This window comes from Ovis canadensis, chromosome 1 (assembly GCF_042477335.2).
Source record: "Ovis canadensis isolate MfBH-ARS-UI-01 breed Bighorn chromosome 1, ARS-UI_OviCan_v2, whole genome shotgun sequence".
Lineage (NCBI taxonomy): Eukaryota > Metazoa > Chordata > Mammalia > Artiodactyla > Bovidae > Ovis > Ovis canadensis.
This window is the reverse complement of record NC_091245.1, coordinates 232,846,960-232,869,168: the sequence shown is the minus strand read 5'-3', so window position 1 is coordinate 232,869,168 and position 22,209 is coordinate 232,846,960. Positions and strand designations below refer to the sequence as shown.

At 38.4% G+C, this 22,209-nt stretch overlaps 1 protein-coding gene across 3 annotated transcripts in view; it reads right to left on the bottom strand.

The window, feature by feature from the left end:
- Window positions 1–22,209, bottom strand: part of LOC138424570 (uncharacterized) — a 404,438-nt gene that overhangs the window by 323,799 nt on the left and 58,430 nt on the right. Inside the window, exon 2 of one of the 3 annotated variants that reach the window (XM_070289414.1) lies at window positions 5,864–5,961. The exons of the other annotated variants lie outside the window; for them this stretch is intronic. Within the exon in view, the coding sequence (XP_070145515.1) occupies window positions 5,864–5,961 (98 nt within the window). The remainder of the gene's footprint in view (window positions 1–5,863; window positions 5,962–22,209) is intronic. 3 annotated transcript variants of the gene reach the window in all.

Genomic DNA, 22,209 nt, shown 5'->3' with positions numbered 1-22,209 from the left:
AATTAGAACACTTCCTAACACCACACAAAGATAAACTCAAAATGAATGAAATACCTAAAGATAAGACCTGAAACTATAAAACTCTTAGAGGAAAACAAGGGAGAACACTCAACGACATAAGTCAGAGTAAGATCCTCTATGATCCACCTCCTAGAGTAATGGAAATAAAAATCAAAGTAAACAAGTGGGACCTGATTAAACTTAAAAGTTTTTGCACAGCAAAGGAAACTATAAGCAAAATGAAATGACAACCCTCAGAATGGGAGAAAATAGTAGTAAATGAAACAACTGACAAAGGATTAATTTCCAAAATACACAAGCAGCTCATAAAACTCAATACCAGGAAAACAAACAACCCAATCAAAAAGTGGGTTAAAGACCTAAACAGACATTTCTCCAAAGAAGACATACAGATGGCTATCAAACACATGAAAATATTCTCAACATCACTCATTATTCAGTTCAGTTCAGTTCAGAAGCTTAGTCGTGTCCAACTCTTTGCGACCCCATGAATCGCAGCACGCCAGTCTTCCCTGTCCATCACCAACTCCTGGAGTTCACTCAGACTCATGTCCATCGAGTCAGTGATGCCATCCAGCCATCTCATCCTCTGTCGTCCCCTTCTCCTCCTGCCTTCAATCCCTCCCAGCATCAGAGTCTTTTCTAATGAGTCAACTCTTCGCATGAGGTGGCCAAAGTACTGGAGTTGCAGCTTTAGCATCATTCCTTCCAAAGAAATCCCAGGACTGATCTCCTTCAGAATGGACTGGTTGGATCTCCTAGCAGTCCAAGGGACTCTCAAGAGTCTTCTCCAACACCACAGCTCAAAAGCATCAATTCTTCGGTGCTCAGCTTTCTTCACAGTCCAACTCTCACATCCATACATGACCACAAGAAAAACCATAGCCTTGACTAGATGGATCTTAGTCGGCAAAGTAACATCTCTGCTTTTGAATATGCTAACTAGGTTGGTCATAACTTTTCTTCCAAAGGGTAGGCGTCTTTTAATTTCATGGCTGCAATCACCATCTGCAGTGATTTTGGAGCCCCGAAAAATAAAGTCTGACACTGTTTCCACTGTTCCCCCATCTATTTCCCATGATGTGATGGGACCGGATGCCATGATCTCGGTTTTCTGAATGTTGAGCTTTAAGCCAACTTTTTCACTCTCCACTTTCACTTTCCTCAAGAGGCTTTTTAGTTCCTCTGCACTTTCTGCCATAAGGGTGGTATCATCTGCATATCTAGGTTATTTATATTTCTCCCTGCAATTTTGATTCTAGCTTTTGTTTCTTCCAGTCCAGCATTTCTCATGATGTACTCTGCATATAAGTTAAATAAGCAGGGTGACAATATACAGCCTTGACGTACTCCTTTTCCTATTTGGAACCAGTCTGTTGTTCCATGTCCAGTTCTAACTGTTGCTTCCTGACCTGCATATGGGTTTCTCAAGAGGCAGGTAAGGTAGTCTGGTATTCCCATCTCTTTCAGAATTTTCCACAGTTTATTGTGATCCATACAGTCAAAGGCTTTGGGATAGTCAATAAAGCAGAAATAGATGTTTTTCTGGAACTCTCTTGCTTTTTCTATGATCCAGAGGATGTTGGCAATTTGATCTCTGGTTCCTCTGTCTTTTCTAAAACCAGCTTGAACATCAGGAAGTTCATGGTTCACATATTGCTGAAGCTTGGCTTGGAGAATTTTGAGCATTACTTTACTAGCATGTGAGATGAGTGCAACTGTGTGGTAGTTTGAGCATTCTTTTGCGTTGCCTTTCTTTGGAATTGGAATGAAAACTGACCTTTTCCAGTCCTGCGGCCACTGCTGAGTTTTTAAAATTTGCTGGCATATTGAGTGCAGCACTTTCATAGCATCATCTTTCAGGATTTGAAATAGCTCAACTGGAATTCCATCACCTCCACTAGCTTTGTTCATAGTGATGCTTTCTAAGGACTTCACATCCCAGGATGTCTGGCTCTAGATTAGTGATCACACCATCGTGATTATCCGGGTCGTGAAGATCTTTTTTGTACAGTTCTTTTGTCTATTCTTGCCACCTCTCTTAATATCTTCTGCTTCTGTTAGGTCCAGACCATTTCTGTCCTTTATCGAGCCCATCTTTGCATGAAATGTTCCCTTGGTATCTCTAATTTTCTTGAAGAGATCTCTAGTCTTTCCCATTCTGTTGTTTTCCTCTATTTCTTTGCATTGATCACTGAGGAAGGCTTTCTTATCTCTTCTTGCTATTCTTTGGAACTCTGCATTCAGATGCTTATCTTTTCCCTTTTCTCCTTTGTTTTTCACTTCTCTTTTTCTCACAGCTATTTGTAAGGCTTCCCCAGACAGCCATTTTGCTTTTTTGCCTTTCTTTTCCATGGGGATGGTCTTGATCCCTGTCTCCTGTACAATGCCACAAACCTCATTCCATAGTTCTTCAGGCACTCTATCTATCAGATCTAGGCTCTTAAATCTATTTCTCACTTTCACCGTATAGTCATAAGGGATTTGATTTAGGTCATACCTGAATGGTCTAGCGGTTTTCCCTGTTTTCTTCAATTTAAGTCTGAATTTGGTAATAAGGAATTCATGATCTGAGCCACAGTCAGCTCCTGGTCTTGTTTTTGTTGACTGTATAGAGCTTCTCCATCTTTGGCTGCAAAGAATAGAATCAATCTGATTTCGGGGTTGACCACCTGGTGATGTCCATGTGTAGAGTCTTCTCTTGAGTTGTTGGTAGAGGGTGTTTGCTATGACCAGTGCATTTTCTTGGCAAAACTCTATTAGTCTTTGCCCTGCTTCATTCCACATTCCAAGGCCAAATTTGCCTGTTACTCCAGGTGTCTCTTGACTTCCTACTTTTGCATTCCAGTCCCCTATAATGAAAAGGGCATCTTTTTTGGGTGTTAGTTCTAAAAGGTCTCGTAGGTCTTCATAGAACCATTCAACTTCACCTTCTTCAGCGTTCTGGTTGGGGCATAGATTTGCATTACTGTAATATTGAATGGTTTGCCTTGGAAACGAACAGAGATCTTTTTGTCGTTCTTGAGATTGCATCCAAGTACCGCATTTCGGACTCTCTTGTTGACCATGATGGCTACTCCATTTCGTCTGAGGGATTCCTGCCCTCAGTAGTAGATATAATGGTCATCTGAGTTAAATTCACCCATTCCAGTCCATTTTAGTTCACTCATTCCTAGAAAGTCGATGTTCACTCTTGCCATCTCCTGTTTGACCACATTCAATTTGCCCTGATTCATGGACCTGACATTCCAGGTTCCTATGCAATATTGCTCTCTACAGCATCAGACCTTGCTTCTATCAGCAGTCACATCCACAGCTGGGTATTGTTTTTGCTTTGGCTCCATCCCTTCATTCTTTCTGGAGTTATTTCTCCACTGATCTCCAGTAACGTGTTGGCACCTACTGACCTGGGGAGTTCCTCTTTCAGTATCCTATCATTTTGCCTTTTAATACTGTTCATGGGGTTCTCAAGGCAAGAACACTGAAGTGGTTTGCCATTCCCTTCTCCAGTGGAGAAATGTAAATCAAAACTACAATGAGATATCACTTCACACCATCAGAATGGCCATCATTAAAGTCTACAAATAATAAATGCTGGAAAGGGTGTGGAGAAACGTGAATGCTCTTGCACTGTTGGTGGGAATGCAAACTGATACAGCCACTATGGAAGACAGTATGGAGATTCCTTAAAAAACTAGGTATAAGACCACCATATGACCCAGTAATCCCAATCCTAGTCATATACCTTGAGGAAACTAAAGTTGAAAAAGACATATCTTTCCCAATGTTCATTGCAACACTATTTACAATAGCAAGATCATGGAAACAACCTAGATATCCATCCACAGATGAATGGATAAAGAAGTTGAGGTATATACACACAATGGAATATTACTCAGCCATAAAAAGGAGTGCATTTGAGTCAGTTCTAATGAGGTGGGTGAACATAGGACCTATTATACAGAGTGATTTAAGTCAGAAAGAGAAAGATAAATATTGTATTTTAATGCATATATATGAATCTAGAAAAATGGTACTGAAGAATTTACCTACAGGGCAACTTAGAGAAACAGACATAGAGAATAGACTTATGGACATGGGGAGAGGGGAGGAGAAGGTTAAATGTATGGAAAGAGTAACATGGAAACTCACATTACCATAAGTAAAAGAGATAGGCAACGGGAATTTGCTGTATGTCTCAGGAAACTCAAACAGGGGCTCTGAATCAACCTAGAGGGGTGAGATGGGGAGGGAGATGGGAGGGAGGTTCAAAAGGGAGGGGATATATGCCTACCTATGGCTGATTCATGTTGAGGTTTGACAGAAAACAACAAATTTCTGTAAAACAATTATCCTTCAATAAAAATTAAATAAATTTAAAATTAAAAAAAAGAAATTACTAGCTGATGGCATACAGCAAACAAAAAATGGGATTGCCATTTAATGTATGTGAAGTTGCTATCCCCGTGACCTGGCTGGTCTCGTATGACAGCAGAAGTCTTAGTTACGGCTGTGCTTCCCCAATTTCTAGTAACCCAGCTCTCCATAGTCTTTAATACCATGCATCGGATTGGATTCTGGGGACACAGAAGAAACTAAGCCTTGGTCTTACTTCTAAGGAGCTTGCAGACTGGGAATGAAACTGGGGATAGCAAATGTCTTGTTACAACACAACATGATAGAGGAATGTCTCAATCATAGCAGGCCATCAAGCTCTTTGTGATACTGGTTTGCATGGTACCTGCCACACAGCCTTCATTTGGCTAAGGCCTCCTGAGCCCTCAGCTCTCATCTTGACAGTAGCGTCCTCCAGGACTCCTTCCCTGATTGACAAGTTGCTTTTGAGAAACATGGACTGCATCATCTTATCCATCATTGCCCTTTACCCTGAGGCCCAGTGCCTGACACTTAGTCACTATCTGTTGAATGAATTAATGAGCAAAAAGACTCCATTGAAGAGGGAGACTTTGAACTAAGCCCTTGAAAATGAAGCAGAATCTGCTAAAAGGAGGACAAATTAGGAGTAAGAAGGAGTATACCTGTCCAAGGTATCCAAGGTCTGGCGACCTATTACCAAGGCAGATTCATGTGCAAATGCCCCTAGGGATGGGCAGGGAGAAAGTGATAGGAGACCAGACAGACATTTAAGTTGGAATCAGCATGTAAAAAGCCTTGTATGCCAGGACCTTATCCTGGAGGCCACAGGGAACTCGCTGATTTCTGTAAATAAGACATAATCAAGTTAGACTTATTTTTTCCAAATGATAACAAACAGCAGTAAAGTAAATTGAAGGCTGCCTGGACTCAGGCCAAACACTCCCAACACCTTCTACCCCCTGCTTCAAATATAACCTTTGCTCTTTCTTTAATACCCCCAAATGAATATTTTACATTTCCTGGCAAATTTTCTATTATTTTATAGTATAATGAGTTTTCATGTCATAACCTCCCTCTGAGATCCTGTAATAGATTGCTCTGCCTATCTTCTTTCCATCTTATAGAAAAAAGATTCTAACCAAGGCATGTGACCAGGTGCATTCTTTCTGGTTGGTAGGGGTTTTCTCTCATCTTTCCTGTGCAGTGGAGTAGAGACAGGCATGTTTCCACAGGCCTGAGTACAGCTATCTGGCCAAACCTGGATGCCTGTGTACGGCAAAGCCAGGCCTGCATGTTTCCCACAGAACTGAAGACAGCTCTGCCACAGAAGTTATTCCAGCTCTAATAGCATCTCGGTGGGTGAGCTGGTCTCCCGCCATCCTTCGGGACTCCTCGGTATTTGGGAAGTCGTTGTTACCTGGGTCCCTGTTCCAGCGTATTTGATGTAAACAGCCAATCCACTTACATCAACACTTTCCTCAAATCCTTCCTGTGAGGAGACTGCAACCTCTGCCCGCTGTTCTGTCTGAGCGCATGCTTTGGAGAAAAACAGTGACAACATCCCTTTGAAAGAGAAACCAGAAAAAGACAGTCTTGAACCACAAGGAAAAAGAGAAAGGTAACTTGGCCAAGATTTTAAAAGAGCCACATCTTCAGAGGCTTCAAGATAAAAACTATTTTGTCTAGCAAAGGGATTATCCTGGAGTATTTATGTGTAGACTTATGGTTAAAAGACAGACTACCTCCTTCCACTTGGTAGGAACTAAACACGCAGCTCCTCTTTGCAAGCAAACAGATTTTTTGAAGACAGTAGATTGCGGTGGGATCACCCCAGTCTAGACCCTCAGTCCCACTGCCCACCTGTGCAGTCCATTCCCCAACTTCATCTTCCTGCTACCCCTGACAACCCACCTATCCTTCAGCCCTCCAATTCTTCTCTTATCCTCCCTGAGCTTTACCTGCTTTTGCACTTTGCAAAATGCCCTTTGGATCCCATGCTTTCCACCTGTCCTTTCATTAAACAACAACCAAAAAAAAAGAAAGAAAGAATCATCTGTCTTCTCTTTGTTCTGTTGGGAAAACACTTGGTATATTAAGAATAAGGGAATGGACATTTTGGAATAACACACAGCCCACTGGAACTGAAAGGATTCTGTTGCAGTCTTAATCCAAATCAACCTGGGCAGGCAATATAAACATATTTTCAGCCCCTTATTAATTAAAAAAAAAAAAAGCTCTAGCAATGCTTTGAATGCTTCTAGGGCACACAACATAGGCAATTCTGTTTTTTTTTTCCCCCATTTCTTCAGCTTTATGTAGTCTTTTTCGTACTAATGAAAATCATGCATTGGAAGTAATGCTGCTTTGTGTTTATAATAAAACCTCATTAATTCAAATGCAACTAATTTATAACTTGTGATAATTTTACCGCAACAGAGCTGAATTTGCCGATGTGCAATATGTGATTTTGCTAAGCAAATTAATAGTTTAAATCAAATTTTAGAAAGACTATTTAACTTCCCCAAACAAATTATCCTTAAGGACATTATTAGTAGGTATTTGTATGCAGAAAAAGGAAAATTAAGACTCATTTGTGGTTACAGCTCCACAGTACAGATCCTTCCCTTATCTAAAACCTTTAGATACAGATGGGTTTCAGAACTCAGAATTTTTCAAGTTTTAGGAAGTTAATGAAGCATTCATGCATGCATGCATGATAAGTCGCTTCAGTCATGTCCAACTCTTTGTGACCCTATGGACTGTAGCCCACCAAGCCCCTCTGTCCATGGGATTCTCCAGGCAAGAATACTGGAGTGGGTTGCCATGCCCTCTTCCAGGGAATCTTCCCAACCCAGAGATCAAACCCACATCCCTTGCATCCCATGCACTGGCCGACAGGTTCTTTACCATTAGCACCACCTGGGAAGCCCATATTATCTAATATATCACACTCTGAGTTGAATCTGATGCAGTACCCAGTAATCAAAATGCATGAGTATTTACAGTAAGTGAGATAATGCTATATATAGCCTTATGTAACTTCAGGTCAGTTTTTTTCTATCAAATAAGTTCAGATGAGGTCAGGTTTTGCCAAAAATAAATTATGGAAATAACTTCCACTTTCCCAACCTCTGGAGTGTCTGAATTGTGGATAAGGGCCAGAGGACCTGTGCTAAATTATCCCTTTATGAAAGAAACAGAACTTTGGTTAGTGAATTTCGGGTCATTGCTCAAAGGAAAACTTTGAGAATGATAATGCTGGGATGATTCCTATAACTGAAGTTTTCCATCTCTAGACCAGCTTTTCCGTCCAATGGCCTATCTCTGCAGTCACTTTACCTGTATATACCTTGTCAGACATAAAAATTCCTCCTTTATGATTCTTCATAGTAAAACAAGATTTAAGCATTGCATCCACACACCTGACTGCCTCCAGAGATGACCACAGATACACAGAAAAAGCAAGATCACAGTGCCCAAAATAGGCCTCACATTCCACAAACTTTGTCACAAGTGGATAAACCTCTCCATTCTTCCAATCTCAGGCACCCCACTCCTGAAGAACAGCTGTGGATTTCAGTCTATATGCATGCCTGATCTAATCTTTACAAATTGCAATGAACGATCAGATGAAAGTCAAAATCAACCATCCAACATTCCCCAGAAGATATTTTTTGAAAGAAGTGGATCAAATAGTCATCAGAACTCAGCTTTAGGAGAAGAGTCATTCTTGGTCTGATAAGAAAAAATTGGTGGGAATTCACACCATACACCATTTAGTATGAACTTTCTGGGGCTTCACAGGTGGCACTAGTGGTAAAAACCTGGCCTCCAAAATCACTGTGGATAGTGGCTGCAGCCATGAAATTAAAAGACGCTTGCTCCTTGGAAGAGAAGCTGTGATACACCTAGCCATATTAAAAAGCAGAGACATTACTTGCCAACAAATGTTCATATAATCAAAGCTATGGTTTTCTCAGTAGTTATGTATGGATGTGAGAGTTGGACCAAAAAGAAGGCTGAGGGCCAAAGAACTGATGCTTCTGAACTGTGGTGTTGGAGAGACTCTTAAGAGTCCCTTGGACTGCAAGGAGATTAAGCCAGTCAGTCCTAAAGGAAATCAACCCTGAATATTCTTTGGAAGGACTGATGCTGAAGCTGAAGCTCCAATTCTTTGGCCATCTGATGTGAAGAGCTCACTCATTAGAAAAGACCCTGAAGCTGGGAAAGATTGAAGGCAGGAGGAGAAGGGGACGACAGAGGATGAGATAGTTGGATGGCATCACTTGTTCGATGGACATGGGTTTGAACAAGCTCTGGGAGATGGTGAAGAACAGGAAAGCCTGGCATGCTGCAGTCCATGAGGTCACAAGGAGTCAGACATGACTGAGCAAAACAACAAAAGGGGTAAAGAACGCAACTACCAAAATAGGAGACGTAAGAGATGTGAGTTGGATCCCTGGATTGGAAAGATCCCCTGGAAAAAGGCATGGCAACCCACTCCAATATTCTTGCCTGGAGAATCCCATGGACAGAAGATCCTGGGGATCAAAAAGAGTCAGAAACGACTGGTAAGACTTGGCATGCATGTATGGGGGCCTCCTGAAGTCCTTTTTTTTCTTCTTCTTCTTTTTTTAACACTGTTCTAGCTATTGGTTTATCTATCCAACAAAGTTCCTAGAGCTGAAAAGAATTAAGCTAAATAAAAAGACAACGTGCCATCCTTTTTCTTGAACAGTTTCCTTCTGAGAGGCTTGTAGAAATTATTTGGTGTGTGCTGTTTATCTGTTTATCCATTCCTTTTGGGTTTCCAATTTTACATTCTGAACTTGCCAGTAAGGCATCATTTCATGAGAATTTTAATCTCTTTTTTTTTTTTTTTCAAATTGTGCTGAGATTTTTCAATAACCTGTTCTTAGTAAGTGAGTTTTCCCCCTTCAGGTATGTCCTTGTCAAATATCATTCTTTTAAAAACCTTGGAAAATATTTACTTTATTACTTTTCTCTTCACTGGCAATACAGTTGTAACCTAAAATAATTTGTTTAATGTCAGTTTTTAAAGGATCACAGATTGCACTAGAAATGTTCATAAAGCCAGGAATTAGAGACCATTTCCCCCTTATTGTCCATGTGTATATATCAGCCCTAATTCACCAGTGGAACTGGAGGTCATTATTTCTGAATTTGCACATTAAAAATAACATCTACCCATAAGGGAATATCTTTAAACCACAAATGCCAGAAATAACAATTGTACTAAACTGCATTTCATGAATACATAATAAAGTTCAATTTACCACTATTTATCATGTTACTTAAATTAAATCTATAATGGAAAAGAGATTTAGTTCTGTTTTGAAAATAACAAATTCCTTTATGCCAATTGCACAAGATTTATATTAGCCCCAATACATCCATGTCAATTAATTTGTTTTTTGCTTAATTACTATTGCTTTCTATTGTTGGTATCCTAGGGGACAATTCACATTCTTTCATGTATTTTTTAAAGCTTAAAGAGACACAGACCTATATAATACATTAAAAGTTACTATAATCAGTTATATTTATTTATACTGTAAAAACTAAGACTTTTAAAAAATGGCATGGTAACTCATGCATAAATTCTCATCCCTTCATAAAACCTCCAGCTTACATTTGTATACTTCACTAAGGCTTTGACAGTTGCCTGGAGTTGCTAGAAAAAGTCACTGTGAATGCAGACAGCAAAATTCTCAGAGCTAATATTTGTGCAGTATCACACACATTCACATCTAGATAAGCACACACCCACTTTCAACAACCTGCACATCTTGGCAGATGAAGAAGATAAGCAAGTGCTGAGAGGCCTTGAATTATCAGGTTACTGGGTATTCTTAAAGAAAAAAAGAACTCACCATTAATCGTATATTGAATTCATTAATATTCTTTATATGAACTATCCAATAGTTTTAACTGTGTCTTCATCTTAGTAAATGGCCCCATGATCTACCCAACCACCCAGACCAGAAGTCCTACTCTCTCTCCTGCAATCAACTGGTCACCAAGACAAGATCTATACATTCTATTCTATTCTATGACATCTCTCCACACCACCTCCTCCCATCCTCCCTGCACTCTGCAACTATCTGAATACCAGCTCTCTGCTTTCTCTCTTGGGCAGGTGCTTTGGTCTCTTAACTGATTTCCTAAGTGACAAGCTGGCTCCCTTCTCTTAAAGAGTAAAGAAAAAAATAAAGCAAAATGGTAATGCTACTCCCTTGCTTAAACTCCATTACCAACTAGACAAAGTATAGATTTTCATCATGGCTTACCAAGTCCTCTATGATCTTCCTTCTGCCTTTGTCTCTAGCTTTTGGACATGTCCTTAGTCATGTCCAACTCCTTGAGATCCCATGGACTGTAGCCTGCCAGGCTCCTCTTTCTATTGGATTTTTCAGGCAAGAATACTGGAGTGGGTTGCCATTTCCTCCTCTAGGGGATCTTCACCACCTAGGGATTGAAACCACATCTCTTGTATCTCCTGCATTAGCAGGCAGATTCTTTTACCACCGAGCCACCTGGGAAGCTCATCTCCAGCTTTCTCTCCCACCAAATTCTTCTCAAAACAGCTCTAGGCCTCCCCAGCCTACAAGTCACTGGCCCTGGTATAGCCCTTCCCAAATGTTCTCCCTGTGAGTACCCACACCATGCATTTGTCTGGGTTCAGCTGAAGTCTGACACTTCCCCAAATCTCTCCTGGTTCCCTTCTTGCTCCACAGAAAAAGATCAAGCCCTCTATTACATTCTCACTTCCCATGCATAATCCTAATCGAATATTTATCATTTTTTATCATTCTCATTTGCTTACATGTCTTTCCCTTGTGTGGAAATCTTTGCAGACTAGGCTGTGACTTATTTATCATTGTATCCTCTATACCTAGCACAGGTTATGCATATAGTAAATGTCTAATCAATAGTTATTTAACAAATTCAGGAGAATCTTGCATACATGTTTATTCGTGATTCTAGGTACCCCCATGATAAAGGAGGAAGCTTCTCTGGTAGGAACACCCTAACTGTTGTGAAATACCCTCTGGCATCCCTAAAGTATGTTTTCTAATGAACATTCTATTTAAAACCTAAAGTCAAATACGTTTCCTTTGGTGGAATATAATGACCGCTGTTTTGCTGTGGCATTATCTTGAAAACGCACACTTACTACTTAGTACTTATCAGGTGGCAGGTTTATCACCAGAGCAAGGCTCAAAAAATTCTTGAAGAAACAGCTTTCTCAGCAGCTACCGTTTCCAAAGTCTCCTTTAAATACCAAAGGAGGCAGGCTGACTCAGCACTTCTAGCAACACTCTCCTTCAAACAAGCCCTGCAACAGACCATCTGAAACTCCCATCTGTTCTGCCCAGAGAGGAGGTCAGTGGTTTAAAAGAGGGTAAGGGACACTTTCCCTCCCAGAACTGCCATATGAGGCACCAGGCATCCCCTTACCAGGTTAGGAAGTGCAGCGCGAAGCACAGAGAAAACTGGCTCAGATTTTGCCATCACATTGCAATGGGGGAAGGCAAGTTTAGACTGCAGTCCCCAATATTTTCTAAATCCAAACTCAAAGTACATATTATACAAATAGAAGTGTTCATTGGGAAATAATCAAGCCAAATATTTTAATCGGGAAATATGGACAACCACGAAACAGACAGAGTTTAGGAATAAATAAAACTAAAATATCCTTGGAAAGACATGATTCTCTTCACGGTACATGCTCACAAAAAAGAAAAAAAAGAATAAGGAAAGATAATCACAGAGAAACAATATTCAGATTAGACTGTACTGCAAAGAAAACAGAGAATAAAAATCTTAAACCAAGATTTTTGCATCTCAGAGCTCCCATTTTACCAAAGCGCTACCAAAGAAATTACTGCATATTATATGCTTGGTCTGATCAGTTTTAAAAATCACTGTAGCTAAATTAGGCCATTCTCCTCGATGAAGCAAGCAGAAGACCAGACTTATTTAAGCAAAAATTTCTTGAGCACAGAAAATCCTGCTCAAATCTGAAAAATGTAATCTTAAAGAGAAAACACTGATATAAGTTATCTTCTTATAGTTCAGAATATTCACATGAATCTGGCAATAAAGAGGGCTGAGAACATTAGCTTAAATACTACCCAGTTTGTATTAAGCAAATGTATCTCTTTTCCTTGAAATAAATACTCACCAGACTACTTTCTCACCTCAAGGGTGAAACTCAATGGCAGGTTTCAAGATAGCTTTGACATGAACTTGTGTATCAGGAAAGTAGAGAAATAGCTCCATAATCATGTTTAATCCTTTAAAGCTGTGATTGAGAAGTGGCATTTGGACAGGATTTAAACTTGGCTTTGGCCACGAAAAAGATTAAACCAACTCCAGTTCTCTCCTAGCCTTATTTTTTTCTCATTAGTTAGAAGTCACATAGGAAATGAAATTATTATAAACATATTTAACTTGTTTAAATAACTTTAAAAACATAGCTTACAATCACTGCATTTCAAAATTCAATAAATCCTCTCATTTATTAGTTACGGAATATAGTTGCCTTTAACCTAATAAACTGAAAATCGTGGCTTTAAGGAATACTCTTTCTTGGCAAGAATTAAATTGGCTTGGCTAATTTACATTGTTTTAAATTTAGAGAGAACTGTGTATTGACTCATGATTACAATACATAAACCATTTCCATGAAATGGTCTGAATTAACCTCCATGCTATTTATATAAACAGCACATATCACTGGATACATTGCAGTCTACTAGATAGGAATTTTTTCAATCAGCAAATTAAGCTTGTAATTTAATCCTTAACTATGAGAATAAGGGAAGTTTAGTCTTTCACTACTTTTTATATGATAGGAGTTCATTATTTCTGTATGTTTTTATATACCAAAAGTAGTTGTTAGTGCCTAAGTTAATGCAAAATTATGATTCTGAGAATTTGAGTGTGTATTTATAAAACTTATGTAATAAAATCAAAAGCAGCTAAACTATAGAGGAAATGATGACAACCAAGTTAGTTCATTGATATGTGTAACGAATGAGTTGGTCCCCAAATATTCCTGAGCTTATTGATTGGAAGGTTATCCAACGATAGTGTTCACCCTTAAGACCATAATGACAACAGAACTACCATAAAATTTTCACCTGTAAGTTTAGGAATTACATCCTAATTCTGTCCATAGTCATTTATGATCTAATCATGAGGAATTTATATCAACTCAAAACAAAATAAAAATATTCAGGATTAAATTTGTTAATAAAATCTGGCACCCATAAAAGACTTGAACAATAGGCATTTGAAAGCGGGCAGGGAAAACGCTGAAAGAATTAATGATTACAACTTGTAAAAGAAGGGGGCTTCCCTGGTGGCTCAGAGGTTAAAGCGTCTGCCTGCAATGCAGGAGACCTGGGTTTGATCCCTGGGTTGGGAAGATCCCCTGGAGAAGGAAATGGCAACCCACTCTAGACGGAGGAGCCTGGTGGGCTACAGTCCACGGGGTTGCAAAGAGTCAGACACGACTGAGCAACTTCACTACTTCTCCTAAAAGAAGACATATTGTCTTTAAACAAACTTCTGGTAGTAACATGACAATCTGATTTTAGAACCTCTTTAGAGCCACACACAAAAAAAATCAGAGATTTTTAATTGCATGTTTTCTTTGGCAAGTTCCATATTATATTTTAAACTGAAATATTTTATGTCTAAGTTATTTGTTATCAGTATTTTATGCATCCTAAATCTCCCCTACTACTGCAGATAGATTTAGCAAAAGTATTGTTTTTAATACTGATATGTTTGGCCTATAGCATTCCAAAGATAACCGGATCAAAATGAAACACTTGATCTGTTCATACAGAAAGAGACCACTGGTTGCTAAGAGCTGGCATGTTTGTAGGGGTGGGCAGTGAGAAGTGACAGCCTGCAGATGGGCATGTGGCTTCTTTTGGGGACCATGGAAATGTTATTAAAACTGACTGTGGTGATAGTTGCTCAACTGTGTGATTATCCTGAAAATATTGAATTGTACACTTTAATTGGATAAATTTTACAGTATGTGATTTACATCTCAATTAAGTTATTTAAAAAGTGAATCACAAAGTTAATAAAAATATATAAAATGAAAGAAGTGGGAAAAATTTATTTTACTCCAAAACTCTTATGTCCCTCCAGTCTCAGTAAATTTTTGTTTCCTCCAATAGGGCATGTTCAGTCCTACTTCAGGACATTTGCTTAAATGTGATCTGTTCTCTGCTTAAACCCCTCATTCCCCAAGTCTTCACATGTCTGGCTCCTTTTTCTCATCTCCTTGCATTCTACATCTAAGGACTACCCAGTTAAGCTACCCCATCACTCACCATCATATATAACCATCTTTTCTGTTCTTCATGGTATCATTTTCCATTTTAGAAGAGTGCAGAGGATACTGACCTTGCCTGTCGTATTGACTGAACCCTTCTGGATATAAAACAGAGTAGGTATTCAATAAACACTTGTCAAATGAATAATTTCTATGGAATTTTATATCTCACCACTTTAGATGTTGTCTAGTCAAGAGCAGGTACCAGTACCTTAAACGTAGAAATGTCAGTAGAACAGAAGCAAAATACTTGACACCATTCATCAGGATCCTGGGTCTTGCCTAATTGCATCCATCAGAAGATCAAATTTGCTGTACGTTTAGGTGATATGCCAGTTTAGGGAGGGGTGCAGTTTGCTTCTATTTTCTAATTTTTTTCTCACAAGAACAAAAATATTCTTGTTTGGCAGAGGAAGTCCATGGGAAATAGAAAGAATGTAAAATAGCAATACCATCAGGATATCTCCAGGGCTTCGTTTTTCATTACAAACAAAATGAACATAGCTTATTCAAAAGAAAATGTAATCTACTATTTTATTAAATAAGTAATTGAAAACAAATCTATGGAGAAATGTCTATTTAGTTCTTTGGCCCATTTTTTGATTGGGTCGTGTTTTTTTCTGGAGTTGAGCTGCAGAAGTTGCTTGTATATTTTTGAGATTAGTTGTTTGTCAGTTGCTTCATTTGCTATTATTTTCTCCCATTCAGAAGGCTGTCTTTTCACCTTGCTTATATTTTCCTTGGTTGTGCAGAAGCTTTTAATTTTAATTAGATCCCATTTGTTTATTTTTGCTTTTATTTCCAGAATTCTGGGAGGTGGATCATAGAGGATCCTGCTGTGATTTATGTCTGAGAGTGTTTTGCCTATGTTCTCCTCTAGGAGTTTTATAGTTTCTGATCTTACATTTAGACATTTCTCCAAAGAAGACATACGGATGGCTAACAAACACATGAAAAGATGCTCAACATCACTCATTATTAGAGAAATGCAAATCAAAACCACAATGAGGTACCACTTCACACCAGTCAGAATGGCTGCGATCCAAAAATCTGCAAGCAATAAATGCTGGAGAGGGTGTGGAGAAAAGGGAACCCTCCTACACTGTTGGTGGGAATGCAAACTAGTACAGCCACTATGGAGAACAGTGTGGAGATTCCTTAAAAAATTGCAAATAGAACTACCTTATGACCCAGCAATCCCACTTCTGGGCATACACACCGAGGAAACCAGAATTGAAAGAGACACATGTACCCCAATGTTCATCGCAGCACTGTTTATAATAGCCAGGACATGGAAACAACCTAGATGTCCATCAGCAGATGAATGGATAAGAAAGCTGTGGTACATATACACAATGGAGTATTACTCAGCCGTTAAAAAGAATTTATTTGAATCAGTTCTGATGAGATGGATGAAACTGGAGCCGATTATACAGAGTGAAGTAAGCCAGAAAGAAAAACACCAATACAGTATACTAACACATATATATGGAATTTAGGAAGATAGCAATGACGACCCTGTATGCAAGACAGGGAAAGAGACACAGATGTGTATAACGGACTTTTGGACTCAGAGGGAGAGGGAGAGGGTGGGATGATTTGGGAGAATGACATTCTAACATGTATACTATCATGTGAATTGAATCGCCAGTCTATGTCTGACGTAGGATGCAGCATGCTTGGGGCTGGTGCATGGGGATGACCCAGAAAGATGTTATGGGGAGGGAGGTGGGAGGGGGGTTCATGTTTGGGAATGCATGTAAGAATTAAATATTTTAAAATTTAAAAAATAAAAAACTAAAATTAAAAAAAAAAAAAGAAAACAAATCTAAACAAAGTAACAAAGACTGGTATTTTATGTACTTACACTTCAAAAGAACATTGACCTAAAACAGTAATGATAATAGCTAAAAGCTTTTCTCTGTGCCAGGTACTATTTTAAGCACATTCTTTGTTTCAAATCATTTCATCACCAAAAAACTCTATATAAGGGTCACTATTATTATCCTCATTTCACAGATTTTTTAAAAACTGAAGCACAAAGATTTTAAGTTGCCCAATGTCCCACAGTTAATAAGTGTGACTAGAATTCAAATCCAAAGATCCAAACTTTAGTTTGCATTCTTACCATGACACTATATAATCTCATTAGGCTAGAGGTAAAACACAAGAGTAAAAATAACATATAAGATTCCTATCAGAGTCTAGAATACTACAGGTACCTGATATGTTCTTAGCAACATTTTAATTCTCCATCATTTGAGAGATGGCGATTCAGAGGGCACTAGCCTCTACCAGGCCTCTACATGCCTCAAGTCCTTGATCCTAAGCTTGTTAGGAAGAATTTATCAGAGCTGAAGTTAGGCTATTGGCCTGGACTCAAGAACTCAGAGATTCTTGAGTTCTTGGAAGCAATTGCAGTAATGAACAGAAAGTCAAGTAAAAGATATAAGAGATGAGAATCACCTGGTCAAATCAATTTCAGGTATCCTGTAAGCCTGATAGATAAAGTCAAGGAGAGGAACAACAGAAATCAGGGAGTGGGTATTAAAGGAAGCTGTTGAAACCAATGACAATAAAGAGGTGGAATAAGACCAGAGAAGGTAGAGGGGCTGTGGGTCTTTATATGCAATTGGTCAGGGGGAATTTCCTCCCATACCATTCACTAACTTTGTATTCTTAGAACCTTCTGCATCCCCACAAATCCTGACAGCTCCATTTCATAGTGGAAGAAACTGATTATAATATAAGTAACTTTCCAGAGGGCCTACTTATAATCAGTAATGGAAATGAAGTTTACTTTCCCAAGAAAAAATCTAGGATGATTGAGAGACCTATCCCAATACTGAAAGAAATCACATCTTCTATGTTTTTGCTTTGTAGTTTCCTTTCTTACTGAAGGATAAGCCTTAAAAAAGAGAATGAAAGAGGAAAGCCAAGAATGGGATGGATAATATCAATTCCATCCCAGTGGCTGATGATGACTTTTTCCTTCCATCGGCAATGTCTTGGCTATATTTAGCTGGCCCCAAGGGAAGAAAATGATTTTCACTGAAGTGTTGGGAAAGCCAGAAACATGCTATAAGCATCCAGGTGTATTTTTAGTAAGGAATCAGAAGCAGGATCCAGAAAAATATCTCTTTATTAAATACCATCTGAAATTATGTCAGAAGCATAAATATATGTGTGATATTCATATAAAAAATAGTTTTCACGTACAGATCACTATTTCGAATATTGTCAGAAGGCAATTCCCTGGGTGAACAATTAAAAGAGGATTTGAATGTGGTATAATCTGTATTTGTTTGAAATAAATAATTTTATTTGTTCAAAAAAATAAAAAATAAAAAAAATAAAAGAGGATTTGTCAGAAGTAATAATTCTCTTGACTCACTTCTCTGTTTCATTGTTTACAAAGTCTCTGTGAAACTTTAGAAAGAACATGGAATCATTTCTAAGTTAGACCTGAAGAGGAAGAAGGCTCTTCTTTTTAAACTGAGAGGTTATTTCTCAAAAATGACCACAAAGTGAGTCAAAGATATCACTGAAGTAATACCTCAGAGTTCTGAGCAACATAGGAATTGTTTGAATTGTGAATTTAATTTTATATTTTCCCTAACTTCTTCTGAAATAAGCTTCCAATTTAGAGTCCCATCTGTAAAGTAATAGAAATTATCTACTTATAAGCACTAAGAGAAGAGAATTTTCTGGTATGGCAATCTGGTACCTCATTATCTGGTGAAAAATGTCTACATATTCAGGATTATGAATGTCACTAATACATCTAAAATCAGCACGTGTCAGTCATCAATATTCATATTGCTCAAACAAAACAGCTCATACTGTAGCTGCTCATAAATCTTGCAGAAATGGGGGTGAGGGGAAGAAAAGGGAGAAGTGAAGAGATAAAGAAAGAAAGAGCTCAGGGATATATTGAACACAAGAGGGGTCTCCATTCATTCAGTCTAACATCTGCTCAGCCTGAAGTGGAACCACCTGTTAGTTTATTAAATTGTAGAATTAATTTATGTGGAAATAAGAGAGGAGGGGGAAATGAGGCTTTAATTCATACCAAAGGGAGGAAATATATATAATATATATATATGAATGTATGTGTGTATATATATATATATATCCTATATTCCTAGGTGAAAAAAAAAACAAAACAGGCTTCCATGGGCATAATCAGTGCCATGAATGACTGGCCTCATTATATAATTAACTGAAGAAATAAAATGTTTCCCATGACTGTTATGTGGCCTATTGCCTGTAATGTATTCATCGGCTATTTCTTTGGTCCTCCTTGAAGAAAAAGACCACTGATCTCTTAGCAATTGCACAGCAACAGCAGCAAAACAAAGACAGTCCATAAGGATTTTAACAACACCGAGAAAGGTCTTACCTTCTAAATAGTCGTCTATTTACCCACTTTTGTGGGGGATATTTTCACTTCTCCTCAGCAGAGCATAAGAGAATAATACAGCTTCAGCTAAGGGAGCATAAGAAATCTTGCTCTGAGTAATGCAGAAGTCTCCATTAACCTCTCTGCCTCCTTTAATGAAAGACATACTGCTTTGCTTCCTCCAATAGTCTCAAATCTCAGGATCTCAAATTTGCTAAATTAAAGCGATGGGTATTATATCTAGAGTTGATTTCCTCTTACGTTTGCCAAGAATGTCAGATGGTCATCAAGAAACACAAATATGAAAGAGATGAGAAGAGCTGTATAAACTTTTCTATGAATCTAGATAGAGATTTCTCAATATATCTATATGTTAACATGCTGTTTTTGTTTTCTACAGCCTGTGGACTGGTTATCTAAATTAATCACACTTACCTAAGGCACTGTATAAGACAGCCTCTCCCAAGGTCTGTTTAATAATCACGATAATTTGGAATTTTCTTTTTAGGGGGGAAGGGGTGAATTACTTTTTGAGTTGCATTTTAACTGTTTTTCAAACAACTACTGCTGTCCTTTTCTAAAGACTATTTCTTCCATGTAGCCTAGACCTTATGAAGCAGCTTCCTTAAACCATGCTTTTTGTTTGATTAACGTTCATAAACCTCCCTGGGTAAAAACAAAAAGATTATTTCAAGTTGCATCATTTTCATCTCTTGAAAAAGTTACCCAAAAAATTTAGGCCAACTTTCTATAAAGCTTTTTATAAAATGCAGTTGGAAAAGCCAGTTTTCCCTGGAGACTTATCCAATTACATGGATTGCGTGGTCTTACCCTAAGAGAGAGAGGAGCATTCAAAATTGTGTTTTTCTGATCATGGCAGTGAATGTAAAGAGAGAAATCTAAGAAATTCAATTATCTCCCTAGGTGTCACTCAGTTTAGGGACTAATATAATTGGCTATAAATAATACGAGTATATTTTGGCGGAACCTCTGTGGGTTTCATTACAAATCCCCTTGCCACTGAGTTGCTGACAATTGGGCTTGCCACGTGGGTTAGATGGGGTTGCAACTGCAAAGAGGTTACTTTGCCAACCACTGGTTTTCTTCATTTTCATGGTCTTCTTTACATATTTTAATTAACATCCCCAATGTGACATTTTACGCATGTACTGCCTTTTCAACACACACCAAAATGACCTTTTAAAGTAATGGTTTTAAAAACCCGAAAGCAATACTTGATTACCAACTCAGTGCCATATAACATAACTTTTTATGCTTTTTTTTCATGCTCCTGAAATTGAATGGGATGCTACAACACTGGAGGATATGAATAGGAATGGCTGATGTAATAGAATTCTAACTCCCACAGGACCATGCTAGTGGCCCACTCTGACTTTGTCTGTGTGGGGATTTCCCTTGACCACATTCCAGCCAAGATTTCCCAGCTGTGGAATGGGAAAAGTTGTAACTCTCTACTTTATTGATTGCACATAGTTGGCAATCAATAAAATTTGTTGATTTTATCCTAATTAAGCCTTTTGAAAACTGAAGCATGTTGATAGAATGTTTGACTAGTGCCACGAAAGATGAGGCTTTTGTAACCATGCCCAAATGGATGGGCAAACCCAGATGTATTTCGAAGTCATCCAGTGTTCCAAAGAGTTTTTCAAATGTTTTGAGTTTAACCAAATCCTAAACACATTGTGCCAAGTACTATTTTCCTTTAAGTCTCAAACCCATGTGAATTTTAAGGGAAATTAAATCCACATGTTTCTGATTCATTTTTACTTAAATCATTAAAATGCTGTTTTGGATGAGCCATTTGACTTTCAAGAAGCTTTTCTTCGTAAACTCTTTTACGCTTTTTTTGGTGTGGGGTCAAAAGCAGGAAGTTATACTTTGACAATGATAAATGAATTGTGACATCAAACACTGCAAATCCAAACCCCAGCACTCTAACATTACTTCAGCAGTTGACAAATTCATTTTCCTAATTTTGTGTCAGGAAAGGCTAGCATTTTTCTTTATCTTGTCAGCATAACCTAAGAGGCAAAATATCTTACATATAAGCACAATACCACATAGAATCCAGATTTGGGATTTTATTGTTTTTGGAAAAAGAGGCAAAAGCACCATTTTGCAGCTCTGTTCTATTTTGACAATCTTACCCAAGGAAAAGTTGAAAAATATATAGTACAGAATCCTTTCTGCCTCATGCAAACTGTTATCCTGAGCAAAATGTCTCATAAATGCTATGCAAAGTCTGATAGGATGTTGCCCAGGACAGTGCAAAGAAAACAGTTATCAAATTATGGGTCTCTAGAGATTATCACAGGGCTTCCCTGGTGGCTCAGATCGTAAAGAATCTGCCTGCAATGCAGGATACCCAGGTTCAATCCCTGGGTCAGGAAGATCCCCTGGAGAAGGGAATGGCAACCCACTCCACTATTCTTGCCTGGAGAATTCCATGGACAGAGGATCTTGGCAGGGGAGAGATTATCATACTAAGTAAAGTACATCAGACAGAGAAAGACAAACATCATATGATATCACTTATATGTGGAATCCAAAAGCAATTCAAATGCACTTATTTATAAAACAGATACACAGGCATAGGATAAAGCATCTGCCTGCAATGCAGGAGACCCGGCTTCAATCCCTGGGTTGGGAAGATCCGCTGGAGAAGGAAATGGCAACCCACTCCAGTATTCTTGCCTGGAGAATCCCATGGACAGAGGAGCCTGGCGGGCTAGAGTCCACAGGGTGGCAAAGGGTCGGACACAACTGAGCGACTTGACTTTCAGAGATTATCATACTAAGTAAAGTACATCAGACAGAGAAAGACAAACATCATATGATATCACTTATATGTGGAATCCATAAGCAATTCAAATGCACTTATTTATAAAACAGATACACAAGCGTAGAAAACAAATATATGGTTACAAAAGGGAAAAGGGTGGGGAAGGGGTAAAATAAGAGTTTGGGATTAACAGACACACACTACTATATATAAAATAAATAA